General features: G+C 39.2%; 1 protein-coding gene across 2 annotated transcripts in view; it reads right to left on the bottom strand.

Moving 5' to 3' along the window:
• itga1 (integrin, alpha 1) overlaps positions 1-18,284 on the bottom strand; it is a 102,591-nt gene that overhangs the window by 47,467 nt on the left and 36,840 nt on the right. For both annotated transcript variants that reach the window (XM_057818432.1, XM_057818431.1), the window contains 3 exons: positions 11,265-11,382; positions 4,538-4,647; positions 40-128 (listed from right to left, as the gene is read on the bottom strand). In XM_057818432.1, the coding sequence (XP_057674415.1) occupies positions 40-128; positions 4,538-4,647; positions 11,265-11,311 (246 nt within the window). In that variant the 5' untranslated portion in view covers positions 11,312-11,382. The remainder of the gene's footprint in view (positions 1-39; positions 129-4,537; positions 4,648-11,264; positions 11,383-18,284) is intronic.

Raw genomic sequence — 18,284 nt, 5'->3', positions numbered from 1 at the left:
CTCACACACATACGTATGGTATGGCACTGGGCATCTTACCAAGAATCCGCCGCTGGGATTGGTCACGAGTGTGGTTCCCATGGTCATGTTTTCCTTGACTTCATGTAAGTTGGGAACAGTAGTGTTTTCTGCAAGAAACACGGAAGAATAAACAAGAGAGTCCACACAGGAAGAGCAGCTGGACAAATTCCTCTTTTTCCATTTTTCCCAGAGGAAGAGAAAGAAGCAGGGTGTCCTTTACTCCACCTCAGACTTGCCTTATGCAGTTGAGTATAGAATTTTATAAGGAGCAAGTGTTAAGAGTGCCCAATCAGGTACGCTTCATAATTAATTATTATATATTAATATATACACTTTAGTAGGTACACCATGCTAGTAACGGGTTGGACGCCCTTTTGCCTTCAGAACTGCCTCAATTCTTCATGGCATAGATTCAACAAGGTGCTGGAAGCATTCCTCAGAGAGTTTGGTCCATATTGACATGATGGCATCACACAGTTGGTGCAGATTTGTCGGCTGCACATCCATGATGCGAATCTCCCGTTCCACCACATCCCAAAGATGCTCTATTGGATTGAGATCTGGCGACTGTGGAGGCTATTTGAGTACAGTGAACACATTGTCATGTTCAAGAAACCAGTCTGAGATGATTCCAGCTTTATGACATCCTGCTGAAAGAAGCCATCAGAAGTTGGGTGCATTGTGGTCATAAAGGGATGGACATGGTCAGCAACAATACTCAGGTAGGCTGTGGCGTTCCAACGATGCTCAATTGGTACCAAGGGGCCCAAAGAGTGCCAAGAAAATATTCCCCACACTATTACACCACCACCACCAGCCTGAACCGTTGATACAAGGCAGGATGGATCCATGGTTTCATGTTGTTGACGCCAAATTCTGACCCTACCATCCGAATGTTGCAGCAGGAATCGAGACTCATCAGACCAGGCAACATTTTTCCTATCTTCTATTGTCCAATTTCGATGAGCTTGTGCAAATTGTAGCCTCGGTTCCCTGTTCTTAGCTGAAAGGAGTGGCACCCGGCGTGGTCTTCTGCTGCTGTAGCCCATCTGCCTCGAAGTTCGACGTACTGTGCGTTCAGAGATGTTCTTCTGCCTACCTTGTTGTAACGGGTGGTTACTTGAGTCACTGTTGCCTTTCTATCAGCTCGAACCAGTCTGGCCATTCTCCTCTGACCTTTGGCATCAACAAGGCATTTCCGCCCACAGAACTGCCGCTCAATGGATATTTTTTTTTTCGGAGCGTTCTCTGTAAACCCTAGAGATGGTTGTGCGTGAAAATCCCAGTAGATCAGCAGTTTCTGAAATACTCAGACCAGCCCTTCTGGCACCAACAACCATGCCACGTTCAAAATCACTCAAATCACCTTTCTTCCCCATACTGATGCTCGGTTTGAACTGCAGGAGATTGTCTTAAACCATGTCTACATGCCTAAATACACTGAGTTGCTGCCATGTGATTGGCTGATTAGAAATTAAGTGTTAACGAGCAGTTGGACAGGTGTACCTAATAAAGGGGCCGGTGAGTGTATATTATGATGTCTATGGACAGTGGTTTAAAAAAAAAACAGCCTTTTTTACCTTAATCTTTATGTTATATTTTCATGTGATTTATAATCTACAAAAAAAAAAACATTATAATTGTTTCATTGTTTTAATGTTATTGATTAAAAGGTTTTTAGGTTAGTATGTATATGGTAATACTACACAGTGCATTTTATAAATATTTTTTACTTTATGCACAAGTAACAGGGAATATAGGAACTTGGAGGTTTTGCCCATTGCACAAATGTGAGTCATGATAAGCCCTCCCACCCTCCCAAAATAGTGCAAATGACGGTGACAATGATGGTTAATGACTTTTTTTCTTTTTATTTAACAGAAAGGGCTTAAAGGCACAAATCATTGCCCTCCCTAAAATGATACCATGCGACATTTTTTTTTTTTTTTTACAAAAGGGGCTATGGTAGCAATGATTGCACTCTTCTAATACTGCCAATGAAATAGATAAAAGCAACAAAATTAGGCCTAAATTCCGTTTGATTTAGGTTGCTGCACCTTTCCCAATATTAAAAGGCTGCTTAAACATACTGTGTGTGAGCCTTTTTGTTATTGCGTAGCAGAGTGTTTAGTTTCATTTTGTGATTTGCATGCTATTAGCAGCTAGTGCATGGTTTTTACTCATAACGGTTGTTCTTGTAGTTGTTTTTAAGACATTTCTGCTAGAAACTAACAATCTCTCATTTCTGATAATTTTTTTTTTTTAAAAACCAAAGGAGGAAGTGCACAAAGAAAACAGGAAACAGATATCTGTCTGATAGAATTTAGGAGCTTCCTTGTTATAGTAAAGTGGAGCAATTCTAGGAACTTTAACGGAAGATGTACAGAAGAAGCTCAACATCAAGCAAACCTGGACAATCTAATGATATCAACATGGTAAATAGTTTGCCGTTGTGTTCATTTGGACAGAAAAGAGTTTAAGGGGACTTAAAAAAGAACAAACATAGGGATACAAAAAATGAGTTAAACATGACTATATACTACAAAGTCATCACGATTAGATCCTGTGAAATAGGAATAAACCATCTAACCTATAGGACAAGAGGAGGGAGGACGGGAAAGACTAGGATAGGACAGTGCAGGATGAGTGCGCTAGCAGTTCTATTGATGTAGTGTGTCTAATGATGGAATTCATAAGCTAAGTAAAGACCCCACACCAGCCCCCAAGAGAAACCGAAACACTGCCCACCCACCCCCATCACAACTAAGCTATCCAACTGCTGCCACACTCCCCATCTGTGCAAGAGCCCCAGGGGAGCTCCAAGACCAGTGAGGTACTGTTGCAGGATTGGCCTCTGCCTGAGAGGGCAACTCCCTGTCACCTGCAAGCACGCACCACGTGTCAACCAGAGCAAAAAGTTGCAACAAAAGAGAAATATGACCTTTTACTAGAATACATGAAAGAAACATGATAAGAATATAAATGGAGAAGTAAAATAAGAGAAGTATAAAAAGACACAAGTACAGTTGTACAAGTCTACCAGTGCTTGCAATATTTTGGAGAAAAAAAACAATCCAAAATGATGTGAAGATACAAATACTCAATTTGTATTGTTGTTATAGTTGTATTAGCCCCGAATAAAGTTATCGTACGATCACGTCATTTTCAAAGTATCGGAATCGGCAAAAAAATATCGGACATGCCTTTTTTTAATATATATATATATATATATTATATATATATATTATATATATATATATATATATATATATATATATTTTTTTTTTTTTTTTTTTTTTTTTTAATTAAATCATTTTCTAATTGTATTTAACGTTACAGACATAATATGTTCCACTCATCCAGTCTTTAGTTTAGGCTTAAGGTAGGGGTATCAAATTTATCCCGTTCACGGCGGTAATTAATTTTTTTACAGATTTATCACGTTATATTATATTATTATATTATAAATATTTAACGCAATTAACGCATGCGCTGGACGACCCACTCATGCATTGTCGCGTTCAATCTGTAATTGCGCCGTTTTACCTATATATAGAGCTAAAAGGCAGCATAAAATGAGAAGAGTGAATTTTGGCAGCCTTTGGAGCATTTTTTCAATTGGCTAAAGCCTTACAATCCCTCTCACTATGATTAGAAATATCGTGGGAAGCAATGTGGGGAAGAAATGTAGTAACTGATCTTTTTCTTAACACCCTATGTTATTTCCCAACGCAGAGAAGATATATCAGTTGGTACCACTACGCACAGTCATGGGTGCACTTCTCATCATGCATTTGGGCAGAACAGTTAAATGGCTACAGTATCATTTACTGAAAGCTCAACAAATACACTAGATGGCAATATTCAGTCACAATATACAAAGTCACATTTATCCTTTAAGAATTACAAGTCTTTCTATCCGTGGATCCCTCTCACAGAAAGAATGTTAATGTAAATGCCATCTTGAGGATTTATTGCCATAATAAACAAATACAGTACTTATGTACTGTATGTTGAATGTATATATTCGTCCGAGTTTTATTCATTTTTTTCTTAATGCATTGCCAAAATGTATATGATCGGGGAAAATTATCGGGAATGATTGGAATTGAATCGGGAGCAAAAAAAAAAAAAAAAAGCAATCGGATCGGGAAATATCGGGAACGGCAGATACTCAAACTAAAACGATCGGATCGGGAGCAAAAAAACATAATCGGAACAACCCTAATAATAATATTTGGAGATAATTTGGTCATTTAATGGCATAAAAGTTGTAATATGAGAAGAGAAAAGGTCGATTGGCTGCCCACAACAAGCATAGACAAACCCAAGCAGTCCCCACAGGACAGCTGGCCAAGAGCTATTTAATGTTTATCTACTTAATGAAGCTGTAATCACACAAGGAGCGCCCATTAAGTCCGTGTTTGTTTACTCGGATGGACCTTGCTTCCCATCAGCCAGGGAACTCATATCCACTAAAACTGCATACACAAGACAGTGGAAGGGTCTTTCTTACCTGGCAGCAGTAGTTTAACGCATGTGCTGTTCCCTGTGCCCACAGGACACTTGTAGACATCGCCTGTTCGTTTTGCAGGCTGGCCCGAAAGTGGTGATCCAATCAGAACCCTAGATTTTAATTAAAATTTAAAAAATAAAATAGAAATTAAAAAACTTTTATTTCTCCTTATCTTCCCAACAAAGTATTTCATGACTGTGATCACAATTGTAATTCTTGTGTTGGATTGGGAATTGTACATTTGACAACATATCAAATGGGTGTTGTTATCTTGGTATATCAATTATTTAGCATCTGTAAAGGTTATGACAGTTATGGACACATGACTCAGTGCATGTGTGAGCTGGCCCACATGACCCGCTGTGTAAACTGATGCTAAAAGGAGTCACTCTTCATCTAAACATCGACGCTTATTAACATTCCTGAACTCTAATGAGACCTGAGAGTCCGAAACACTGACTTGGAAAACATGCAATCGTGCTCATGTGTGAAGATGCTTTTAAGTTCAGATTTGACAAGTTAGAGTCAAAATAGCACCAACCGACAAAAATGTGTACTGTGAGTGCATCTGTTTTGTTTTTTTAAGTCAATCAAAAAGATTGCATTAGCGGGGTGAAACTCTCATCTAAGCCCCTTAATTTTAAAGGAATTAAGACATAAAATTATGAGCAAACAAATCATATTTGCATGACAAGTGGAAGTCGAAAATGAAAACTACAAATTGACCTGAAAAAAGTTGCATTATAATAGTAATATTTTCAAGTGAATGAAGTCAGAATTTTGTGAGTCAAAGTACTGTAAAAAATGAAATATGAGAAAAGAAAAGAGAAAAAAAAGTATTACAGTGGTATGAAAAAGTATCGGAACCTTTTGAATTCCCCACATTTCTACATAAAATCACCTGCAAATGTGATCTGATCTTTGTCAAAACCACATAGATGTAAAAACAGTGTCTGCTTTAAGTAAAACCACCCAAACATTTATAGGTTTTCATATTTTAATGAGGATAGCATGCAAACAATGACAGGAGACTTAAAGAGCAATTGAAACCAATTTTTATCAAACAGTCAGGTGTGTGCCCAATCACTGATGAGTGGTTTAAAGCTGTCCTGCCCACTATAAAACACACATCTGGCAAGAAATGTCTTGATGAGAAGCATTGTCTGATGTGCATCATGGCTCGGTCAAAAGAGCTGTCTGAAGATCTGCGATCAAGGATCGGTGATTTGTATAGAGCTGGGAAAGGATACAAAACCACCTCTAAAAGTCTGGAAGTTCATCAATCAACAGTCAGAGAAGTTGTTCAAAAAATGGAGAGAGTTTGGCAATGTTGCTTTTCTCCCAAGGAGTGGCCGTCCACCAAAGATGACGCCAAGAGTTCAGCGCAGAGTACTCAGAGAGGTAATAAAGAACCTTAAGCCTGAGTTATACTCCCGCGTTGCGGTGACGGCGTAGCGACTACGGTGTCATTCGACATTCGATAGTTCTGCGGTGAGGGAACGCGTTGCTCTGTAATTCACCGCCAAGCCACTAGAGGGATGTGGCGTTATGTTTGTACGGTTTTGGGGCATGCTTGTTTACTTCCGCTAGTCGGAGAAAAATAAACAATGCAATATGGAACTCTTGAAAGTAAATATTCTGCTCATCAACACCGAATAAATATTGAACATACAAATGTTGAGGGGCAGGCGACGCAGAAGACGGTTTCGAGGCGGTCTGGCCGACTTTTGATGCCGCACAGAGTTTTAGACTCAGGTGGAGAGAGCTAGCTGTGGCGGCTAGCTTCAAACTGGCGTCGAGCACTGCGTTCAAGGTCTGCAAAGCCCTCCAGCCCGATTTGTTTGCTGTGTCCTACAACCAGCCAGTGGGAAGCCATAGCAGATTTCTGGCGTCTAGGGAACTTCCCAAACTGCGTTGGGAGGCTTGATTTTAAGGTTATCATAAAAAGCACCGTGGCACTCTCAATCAGTGATGATGTATCGTGTGTGTGAACCGTCTGTTATTGAAAATTAAAGATCAAAACAACTCTTGACACCAAATCTGTGCTTTATTCTTTATATACTTGAAGTGTGACACGTAAATAAGTCACAGACTCACAGCAAACATATGTACACAGTAAATGATGAAGTGCACCAACCAAAAATACGACATAAAGTGATAAAAAGTTGGCAGTTTTTGGCCGACTGGGTCACCGCTTCGTGTGGCCACTCGATTCCGACCACCCACGTCTCGGTGGTTCTTCCATTTATTTATTTTTTCGATCGCCGACCTTGCCATTTGGCAATCACAATAATAATTTCTTGACGAGACTTGCTCTTCGATGATACTCCCGTCGGCTTGGTCCATTTTTGCGTGTAGAAAACAATGTTTGATTCTATTGTACAATGGCGGTGTTTTCGCGGTAAACCGGAAACAACAGTCTGAGCGGACCAATCACAGTCCGTTTTCGCTACGTCATACGCGTCTACGCGACGCGAAGGTTACAAAAATCGAGAGGTGCGCGTCAGGCTACGGCGTAGGGTCGTAACTCGATTCTTCCTTGACGGCGTAGGTCTGACGCGGAAGTATAACTCAGGCTTTAGAGTGTCCGCTAAAGACTTACAGAAATCACTGGGACAGTCCAATATCTCTGTGCACACATAGACTATATGTATACCTATGGCCAAGAATGGTGTTCATGGGAGGACTCCACAGAGGAAGCCACAGCAGTCCAAAAAAAAACATTGTTGCTCGTTTAATGTTCACAAAAGGCACTTGGACACTCCAAAGAGGTTTGGGCAAAATATTTTGTGGACTGATGAAACCAAAGTTGAATTGTTTGTGAGTAACACACAACGTCACGTGTGGAGGAAAAATGGAACAGCACACCAACATCAACACTTTATCCCCACCATGAAGACTGGTGGAGGGAGCATCATGATTTGGGGCTGTTTCGCTACCTCAGGGCCTGGACAACTTGCAATCATTAATGGAAGAATGAATTCAAATGTTTATCAGGATGTTTTGCAGGAAAACCTGAGGCCGTCTGTCAGACAGTTAAAGCTAAAAAAATAAAAAGGATGGATGCTGCAACAAGACAATGATCCAAAACAGAAGTAAATCAACTTCAGAATGGTTTCAGAAGAACAAAATACACGTTCTGGAGTGGCCAAGTCAAAGTCCAGACTTAAACCCCATTGAGATGCTGTGGCATGACCTAAGGATAGCGATTCATGCCAGACATCCCAGGAATCTGACTGAACTACAGCGGTTTTGTAGAGAAGAATGGGCCAAGATTAGTCTTGATCAATGTGCCAGACTGATCTGCAGCTACAGGAAGCGTTTGGTTGAAGTTATTGCTGCCAAAAAAGGGGCCACAAAATATTAAATGTGATGGTTAACTTACTTATTTTTCCCCCTTCTGCCATTGTTTGCATACTTTCCACTAAAATATGAAAACCTATAAATGTTTGGGTGGTTTTAGTTAAAGCAGACACTTTTTTTTTTTTATTTGTGTGATTTTGACAAAGATCAAATCACATTTGATGGTGATTTTATGCAGAAATGTGAGAAATTCCAAAAGATTCAGATACTTTTTCATACCACTGTCGTTTTAAAGAAAAAGAGACTTTCAAGACTAGTAACAATAAGAGATTAGTATAGAAATAAGAAATACAAACAACAAATCTTACAATGCAATTAACTTATATAAGTTTAATTAGAAATAAAAGTGAAGTTTCAACTTATTAGAAAAAAATGAATACGGTAAGATTACAATATAGCCTTTTTTTTTTAATTGTAAATTGTGATTCTACAATAGAATCATAAACCTATAAAATGATCATTTATCAACAATTTAGCTAAAAAAAAAATTCAATTAAATACAAAAAAAGTCATTACGTAAGTACCGTGTATCCTCACAAGGGTCACAGAAAATAAAACCAAAAAAATTTTTTAAATAAAGGAATAGATATGAGAATATTTTGCAGCAATAAAGTGATAAAATCACATGACAAATCCTAGGTGTATGAAAAAATGCTGACAATTTCTTCTAAAAAGGTGTGTTATATGAACAAATATGTAATGAAATATAAGAAAAAAGTGATACATCACTGAGGGGTTGACAAGTGAAAATATATTGAGAAAAATGAATGACGGTGAATTGACCCACATAATCAATTTAGGGGAGACGTTTATGATTAGTCGCAATGTCGTCATGGCAACCTTTGCATCTCCTCTAACAGGCTCATTTCAAATGTTATCAACACCCTCCTACGCATTTTACACAGACATTCTCCATCACCTCCCGCTTGAGTGGGTCTTTTCTCAACATCTGCTCTCCCGCCATCATCCAGACCTCTTTGATTACGATTACGTGAATTAAATGTTATCTGGAAAAAGGTGGTCAAAGGGCAGACTTGCATACGTGACTGGCTGGATTAGTGCAGAGTGAATTACTTAAACTCGCCTCACATGGCTGCGTTAAGGCCGTCATGGCCAGACAGCGGCATGTATCCAACCAGTGTTGGAAAAGTTCATCTTCCATGGAAACTAGTTCAAAGTTCACTTCACAAATTTTAACGTTAACTTGTTCAGTTTATAGTTCATAACTGTACATTTTGAACCAAGTTCATTGTGCCAAAAATAAACTACCGTAATTTTCTAACCCTACCATAAACCGCAACTTTTTCCCCTCATTTTAAATCCTGTGGTTTATAGTCCAGTGCGGCTTATTTGTTGATTTATTTGGTTCCATAGATAACACTTTATTTGACAGCAGCGTCATAAGACTGCCATTACATAAGACCATCATAATTATGACATGACACTGTCATGGGCATTAATGAATCTTTTACATCCGTTCAAAAGTGAGATCATTTGCCAGATTACACTAAATGACATCGTTTATAAGCATTCATTAATGCTCATGACAGTGTCATGTCATAATTGTGATCGTCAATTGACAGTCTTGTGGCGCCACTGCCAAATAAAGTGTTACCAACTATCATAACTAGCAATTAATGAGACAACTGGAACAGTAGCTGAAGAAATAATTGGCACAGAATATGAATTTTGATTGTTATTTACATCTGTAGCTCTGCAATGCATGCTAGGAGGCATGTTGGATGAGAACAGTGTTGAAAGCAGGTGGCAGCAGAGGTTGACTGTCTCCCACAAGGGAGCAGTTTTTGCCAAATGAAGGTTCTTGAAGCAATGAAGCTTTGCAGCCAATTGTTTCAAAGCTTTATGGTGGTTCATTTGGTGTTATGACAGTCTTATGATGCCGCTGTCAAATAAAGTGTTATAATCTTTCTGTGTAAATATGCCATAATAATGTGAGGACAGTTGCGGTTTATAGTCCAGTGCGGCTTATCTATTAACAAATGCCATTTTCGTGTCAAATTTCGTGAGTGGCTGCTTATAGTCAGGTGCGCCTTATAGTCCAAAATTTACGGTACTGTAGTTTATAGGGTTTTTTTTCTCTTCAAATATGTTGCTATTTTCAGTTTTCAGTTACTTCCTGTTGATTTTGGGGCATTTTATGGGTCACTTCCTGTTCATTTTGTGTTACAGACCTGGGAATCATCCAAATGAATAGGCAGTGACTCAAACTCTACAGGAAATGACCTGGAAATGCCCTAAAATGAACAGCAAGTGACCTATAAATGCCCTGAAAATCTGACAGAATGACTGTGAATGCTCTGGTTTCAAATGAATGAACGTTCCCAGTCTAAATTGATTGGGTGTCTAGCAGCGTCAAGGCAGCCTTAGAGTTAAGTGAGACCCTATTATGGTGGAAGATTTTGGTAGTAACTTGTTGGTTCCTTTTTTTTAATTTTTTTTTATTTTTTATTTTTATTTTTTTTAAAAGACAGTGACACCTTTTTAAAATGATATATCGATTTTTGCAGGAGCATATCAGTAACCTTTTAGGATACAAAGTATCACGATATATTACCATTTCGATATTTTGTCACAACCCTAGTGTTGACCTGTTTGCTTTTGATTTTTTAAAACTCTTTCCCTAGCCAGTGAATAACCAGGTACAGCGAGATCGCATCTTGCTATTGTCTGTGGGAAGCGAAACGTAAGGCATCAGTGATAACTCATTCACAATTTTTTTTCTTTACATTTTCATAAAGACGCGGCAAGATTTTCTCACTGAAGTGGTTGCGCGATGGGATATGATAGTGTGGCTCAATCACATTCATCATATGTCTAAACCATTTGTTTTGTACAACCGAATATCGCCTCAGATATGCAGCAATAAATATCATAATCGCAATCGCTTCTGTAATTTCTTTAGACCGGGCAGATTCTGCCTCAAAAGACTGCTTAAATGCCTTGGCAATGAGTGGTTGTTTAGCATTAGCAGCCTTTGCATTGCCTCCACGCGAACACGAACACTGCCAACGAAATCTGCCGACCACTGGCGTCCCAGACCATTGAGAGTGATCCAATCCGTTCACGGAATATCTGTGTTTCATGACTCCTCTAATATACACATAATAAAGAATTCAATTAATAACAGTAATAATATTAACAAAATATTTTTACAGGGGATGGCATATCAACAGGGAAGATGATTTTAACTCATTTTTTAATGTTATCTTTTTTTCAGGTGCCCGTTCAAGCTAAATTAATAACGTTTTGGTAATAGTTCTCATTTTCCAGTTTTATACTCCCCACTTTTGGGGCACAACTTGCCCCAAAAATAAAATTAGAATTTGAATTAATCCAATCTCACCATTTTCCCTCACTGTTTTCAAACTGCTGGACAGTGTAGCCAAACATTTCCTCCAGCGGGCCATTGAAGGATAAACTGTTCTTCTGATCCACGTTGAAGGACGACACACACACTAGCACTGTGGGGACAGCAAAAAGTAACAGAGACACAATAGAATAAATAATCAAAAAAGTGAAACAGGAGACATCATTGTGACTGAAACATCCACATAAATTAACATACAGTGGTATGAAAAAGTATCTGAACCATTTGGAATTTCTCACATTTCTGCAATAAATCATCATCAAATGTGATCTGATCTTTGTCAAAATCACACAGATGAAAAAACTGTCTGCTTTAACTAAAACCCCCCAAACAATTATAGGTGTTCATATTTTAATGAGGATGGTTTGCAATGACAGAAGGGGAAAAATAAGTAAATGAACCATCAAATTTAAGGTTTTGTACCCCCCCCCCCCCCCCCCTTTGGCGGCAATAACTTCAACCAGACACTTCCTGTAGCTGCAGATCAGTCTGGCACATCGATCAGGACTAATCTTGGCCCATTCTTCTCTACAAAACTGCTGTAGTTCAGTCAGATTCCTGGGATGTCTGGCATGAATGGCTGTCTTTTGGTCATGCCACAGCATTTCGATGGGGTTCAAGTCTGGACTTTGACTTGGCCACTCCAGAACGTGTATTTTGTTCTTCTGAAAGCATTCTTTAGTTGATTTACTTCTGTGTTTTGGATCATTGTCTTGTTGCAGCATCCATCCTCTCTTTAGCTTCAACTGTCTGACAGACGGCCTCAGGTGTTCCTGCAAAACATCCTGATAAACTTTTGAATTAATTCTTCCATTAATGATTGCAAATTGTCCAGGCACTGGGGTAGTGAAACAGCCCCAAATCATGATGCTCCCTCTACCATGCTTCATGTTGGTGTGCTGTTCCATTTTCCTCCACACCTGACAATGTGTGTTACTCCCAAACAATTCAACTTTGATTTAATCAGTTCACAAAATATTTTGCCAAAACTTTTGTGGAGTGTCCAAGTGCCTTTTTGCGTGCCTCGTTGCTGATTAAACAAGCAACAATGTGTTTCTTTAGGCAGCAGTGGCTCCCTTTGTGAAGTCCTCCCATCTTGGCCATAGTTTCATATATAGTTGATGTGTGCACCAGTGTTGTTAATAACGGCGTTACAATATAACGGCGTTACTAACGGCGTTATTCTTTTTTCAGTAATGAGTAATCTAATTAATTACTTTTCTCATCTTGGCAACGCCGTTACCGTTACTGAGGCGGGAAAGGCGTGCGTTACTATGCGTTACTAAGTTGGTTGAATAAAAAAAGTCTGAGAGAAACGGACTCACGGGGACGAGAGCAGAGCAGCAGTGGGGAAGACGCCGTTGCAACCGGTGGCTCCAATAATACCTGACTGTAGCCATAGCCGACAAACTACGCCCACATGACACGGTAGATATCATATTATAGAACTAGATGTATAAACTGACACAGCTGCATTGCCAACATGTTTTAAGGACTACATGCGTTAGTAAACAGCCGCCATCTTAAAGCAGACCTCTCAGTAAGGCCCTGATGTAGAGATCCTTCCTAGCGAACCTAAGTAACTTTTTTTTTTTTTTTTTTTTTTTAAAAATCTAAAATGCTTCTAAATCGGCAAAATCTTAACTTAAATCTATCTTTAAATGATGAAACAGTTTTAAAACTTACAAATGTTTAAAGTAGACAGAAGGGAACTAATGCAATAACGGGAGAAATTTTAACAACTTCAACGGTTGATTCAGAACTTTAAATGACTTCCACACATAGCAAAGGTTACTAGCTAGTTATCGCAATACCCTTGTGTCTAGTTAAGTGGAGGGTAAAGAATTGGGCTAGGGCCAATTGTCCCCCAAATCCTTTAAACTTCACATTGTGTGACCTGTTTTTTTTTTGTTTTGTTTGTTTTTTGTTTTTTTTGTTTCTTGTTTTTTTTGAGAAAAAAAAATTATCACTAGTTACTTTGCCAAGTAACTAATTACTCTTACATTCAGGTAATTGAGTTACTAACGCAATTACTTTTTGGGAGAAGTAATTTGTAACTGTAATTAATTACTTTTTTTCAGTAAGATTAACAACACTGGTGTGCACAGAAATATTGGACTGTGCCAGTGATTTCTGTAAGTCTTTAGCAGACACTCTATGGTTCTTTTTTACCTTTCTGAGTAAATCTTGGCGTGATCTTTGGTGGACAGCCACTCCTTGGGAGAGAAGCAACAGTTCCAAACTCTCTCAGTTTGAAGACAACTTTTCTGACTGTCGATTGATGAACGTCCAGACTTTTAGAGATGGTTTTGTAACCTTTCCCACCTTTATACAAATCAACAATCCTTGATCGCAGGTCTTCAGACAGCTCTTCTGACCGAGCCATGATGCACATCAGACAATGCAATTCTCATCAAGACATTTCTTGCCAGGTGTGTGTTTTCTAGTGGGCAGGGCAGCTTTAAACCACTCATCAGTGATTGGGCACACACTTGACTTAAAAGGTTTGGTAAAAATTGGTTTCAATTGCTCTTTAAGTCTCCTTAGGCAGAGATTTCACTTACAGTACTTACTTTTCCCTCTTCTGTCATTGTTTGCATGCTATCCTCATTAAAATATGAATACCTATAAATGTTTGGGTGGTTTTAATTAAAGCAGACACTGTTTCTTCATCTGTGTGATTTTGACAAAGCTCAGATTACATTTGATGATGGTGATTTCATGCACAAATGTGAGAAAGTCCAAAAGGTTCAGATACTTTGTCATACCACTATATGTGTCACTAAAATTTGCATGCAATGAACTCAAATTGAAATTTTGGGTGACTGCTTCGTAAAGTATACTTTCTATACTGTACTGTTGCAATAATGTGCTAGAGGAATGAACTGAGTGACCCATGAACACACATTGACACTACAGTATGTCATTTCGTAGGACACATAAGGAATGTCAAGCATCACCGTGAAACACTTTGCTCCCAAATTTGTCTGAATAGCAGCACAAAGACTCCTTTTCTCCGCCCAACGCTATCGCAGAGACGTTGTATGAATTGGTATGAATCATTGTGGGAACACCACAAAGATGCTATTTATGTATCTTCTGTGCAAAAATGAATTTGTCCAGTGTAACTTTTTAGCAAATGCGTGGTTAGGTAGAAACAAAGCAGAAGGATTATGAAGAAACAAGATCACCAGTGGACCACAATCCCAGAGACAACAAACAACTTACAGCTGGTTGCTGGAAAACAATAGATTTGGCCATATTGATCATTATTTGGTTTATGATGACTTGTAATATTTGCTTGTACTCAGATGCACAAATGCCTCCCAGAGGATGATAATGAGCACGATTACTCTCTAAAGTCAGAATCAAGACAGGAAATCCTGTTCTGGCAACCGTTTGTAGTTGTATGGGGGTGTAAGTGTGCATAGTGCAGCTGCTTGAGTTTGCTGGTGTTTCAAAATCAGAATTCATTTGTTGTCATGGTCATGAAGCACTTTGAAATTAACCCAAAAACAGCAGATCTCACAGACAGAGGAGACATAGCAACTGTTCAAGTCAATGAATAATAAATGAATAAATAAATAAAGGAAATTGTAATTAGGTGATTGAGTGAGAATGGCTTTTTTGGAGTAAGTACAGACCACAACATAATTACTGTTCAATGTAGTGCTGCAGCGATTAATCGATTAAGTTGAGTAATTCGATTAGAAAAAAGCTTCGAATTAAATTTCCTTGCTTCAAGTATTCTTTTAATCAGTGACATTATAATGGTTTGTTTAGAAAGTGTTTGGATTTTTTTGTTTTATTGATTTGGGTGGATACACTATCCTCTAGTGGCAACCGTGAATATGACATAACTCATTTAACATGGCTTAAACTAGCTGCTCCCTGATAAGACCAATATAAGAAATGTTTTTTATTGCATTCGTAATTTAGTTTTTTGTTCTGTTTTTTGTGGGAATGTGAACGATTTGTCAAGAGTATTTTTAGGGAAAAAAACATTAGCATTTTACAGCATTTAAGATAGCGGACTTTTTCTATGCAAGTTAGCCAATTGTTGTACTTAGGTCCTCATTTATTTATTTATTTATTTATTTATACCATTTGAGGCTAAGCTCAGGTACTTTCATTTATTTTTGAATGAAAGTGCAAATCTGCACAGTTTGAAGAAACAATCGGGAACTTTATTTTGTATTGGCATTTAATGCCCTTTAGAAAGTGCAATCTTAACAAGCATCTAAAATTTATTCTGCAGCGCATTTAAATGTTCCTAATCCGATTACTCGATTATTCAAACTAACTAGTTGATAGATTAATCGACTACAAAAACAATCTATAGCTACAGCCCTTGTTTCAAAGTTCACATTCATTCAAGGCAATGACAGCTCTGAATTAGAAACTGTTCTTAAGTGTGTCATAGATTGTATTGCCCTGAAATGTCTGTCAGAGGGAAGGAGTTGGTGACCTGGGTGGGTTTGAGGAATCCATGATCATACAATGGGTTCTCCTGAGGCAGCCGGTGCCCTAAACTTCCTCCTGAGATGGAAGAGGTCAGCCAGTTGAACTTTGGGTGGCGTTAAATACCCTCTGATGCGGTTTTCTCTTGGCCACAGGAGAACCACAGCTCGATGCCGTTGCTCAGCACTGACTCTACCATGCAGCAGTAGAAGGACACCAGGAGGTCAGATCTTAAATTATACTTAGAATCTCTGCTAAACCTTCTGAAAAAATTGCTGAGGCGTCAAAAGTTCAATTCAGGCCTTCATTAAAGTGCGTACGACAGGATTAAAAAAAAGTCTTAAATAGTATTATTATGAGAACGAGACGATTTCAAGACGATTCGACTATATACAACAATTTGACAAAGCGCAGATGACGATAAAATAATTAGTCTTTTAATCCGTTGTTTAGCCACGCCTACAATTATAGGGCTCTAGCGTCACAAACAGGAGGATGACATCGGCAGGGTCATGGTTTCATCTGATATAGAATTCAGCTCATTGAGGGGGAATTATTCAGAATGAGGAAAATGCAACGAAGAGAGCCGCAAAATGTCATTGTTTCAATCTCTCTACTCCAATATTTTTACAGGATATTCTTTTTATCGAGGTATTTTTCCCCAACTGCTAAATAAATGGTTTGGTCGTGACAAAATAACTGTCTTGTGCTAAATGGAATATGAAATAATAAAAATGCATTTATTCAGTACGACATGGCAAAATTACTCCATAATTGTCAAAACTGTCGACTTCACCTTTACTGTCGCACCTCTCAAACGATATTTCATGCCGTTGTAGTTGGCCCTGCTTTTGTCATTTCCCTGCCCCTGCTTCGGAGAATGTAAACAAACCAAGAGGCGGGACAGCTATCCGACATACTAACCCGAACCGAGTGCCATCTCAAAGTCTTATTTCCGCGCTTTGAAGCAAAAAAATCACACAAAACAAGCCTGGATCATTTCACGCGTCGGCGGGGGTGTCGATTGTCTTCGCCGATCGGCAACCCGCCCGGCGGCGAGCAAGTTACAGCTGGACCGGTCGACGTCAGATGATCGCGTAGCTGCCACATGGTCAACACGAAAATGGCGTAAAAGAGTGCTTTACTACACAGCGAAGACGTAAACAGAGAGTGGCGTGCAGTTGTTGTGCAGCTAACATGGCAGGATGTGTCTGAGGAGAACTTTTCTACATGTGAGTCCATGATCAAATGTATGTAAATAGTCCTTTATTTAAAGACAGTTTGTAGTGTTTACTTTGTAATCGCTGTATTCGCGGCCATTTTTAACAAAAAGTTGCAATTTCTGATGGGGATGAAAATTTGACAGAAGACCGGGCACACGAAGAGGGCAGTAAACTGAGTATAGCGCTCTCCCGGCGTGGGGGGGAGGGGTTGCGACAACCTGCCGGTCGTCAGTCGAGTGGCATTTTTGGTGGACAATCAGCCACAAAATGCAAGCCACCTCCATATTAAAATGTGTGCCATGATCCCAGTATTTGACATAATAAAAATACGATGTTTACTCACTTCCTCCTAAGTCCAGAGGTCCCACAGTAGTAGGGCTTTTTTTTGGCCAATATCCGCAGTGTACGGTAACCTTTTGAAACCCAAAAAGGCTCACACGCCTCTCCCTGGTGCAGCATCAATTTTCTGCAGCCGTTTGGCTGGCGTGATGCGCAAAATAAACAAATTAATCCGCAAAATCAGCTCAATCCGCAGTCATGCTATGAAGCAATGCTGTATTGTGAGATGCTCACCCGGGTGATGTCACATTCGCATTCGTCCTAAACCCGAGACTGAAGCCGGAAGTCGTTAAAGTTAATGGCGCGGGATTCAAAAATTGATAACATAAAACGATCGCTTTCACATACATCCAAGTGGTCCATTTCATTCAGGAGCATAAAACACAGCATAAAATATGAAATAAACATGCTTTTTGGTGTCATACGCACTTTAATGAAGGAACCTGAAATCTGGCACCGTCTCCACCCTGTCCCCGTTAATAGAGATTATCGAACACCAGGTGTTGTTAGGTAGACGCAGCTTGCTTATCAGTGTACTTGGGATGATGTTGTTAAAAACCGAACTGAAGTCCAGGAAAATCAGCCACGCTGGTTCACATGGATCCATATGGTATGCAGATTGGTGGCGATGGTGGTTGGTCAAAGTTTGGTTGGAGGGATGGTTACTTGTTGCTTTGATTTGTTGGCTGTTAGACAGTCAGCCACCTGGCTGCTCCATTGGACAATCGGTCAGTCAGTCATGTCAAAAGAATGGGTGCTCAGTCAGTCATGGGATGGTCATTTGATTCCTTATTATGTAAGTCCGGTTGGTCAATGATGATTGGTTGGTAGTTGGATTGGAACTTTTAACAGTGAGCTACATACGTCATGACCTGAAAAGAAAGATGATTCGCACAAACAAATCGCCCCCTCCACTCTGCATCCTTTTGAGTTTATCTGTTGATCCCACAAATTTTTATAGTAGATTAGTCTT

Source organism: Corythoichthys intestinalis, chromosome 17 (assembly GCF_030265065.1).
Source record: "Corythoichthys intestinalis isolate RoL2023-P3 chromosome 17, ASM3026506v1, whole genome shotgun sequence".
Lineage (NCBI taxonomy): Eukaryota > Metazoa > Chordata > Actinopteri > Syngnathiformes > Syngnathidae > Corythoichthys > Corythoichthys intestinalis.
Note: the sequence above shows the minus strand (reverse complement) of the source record. Positions and strands in the feature narration are given on the sequence as shown.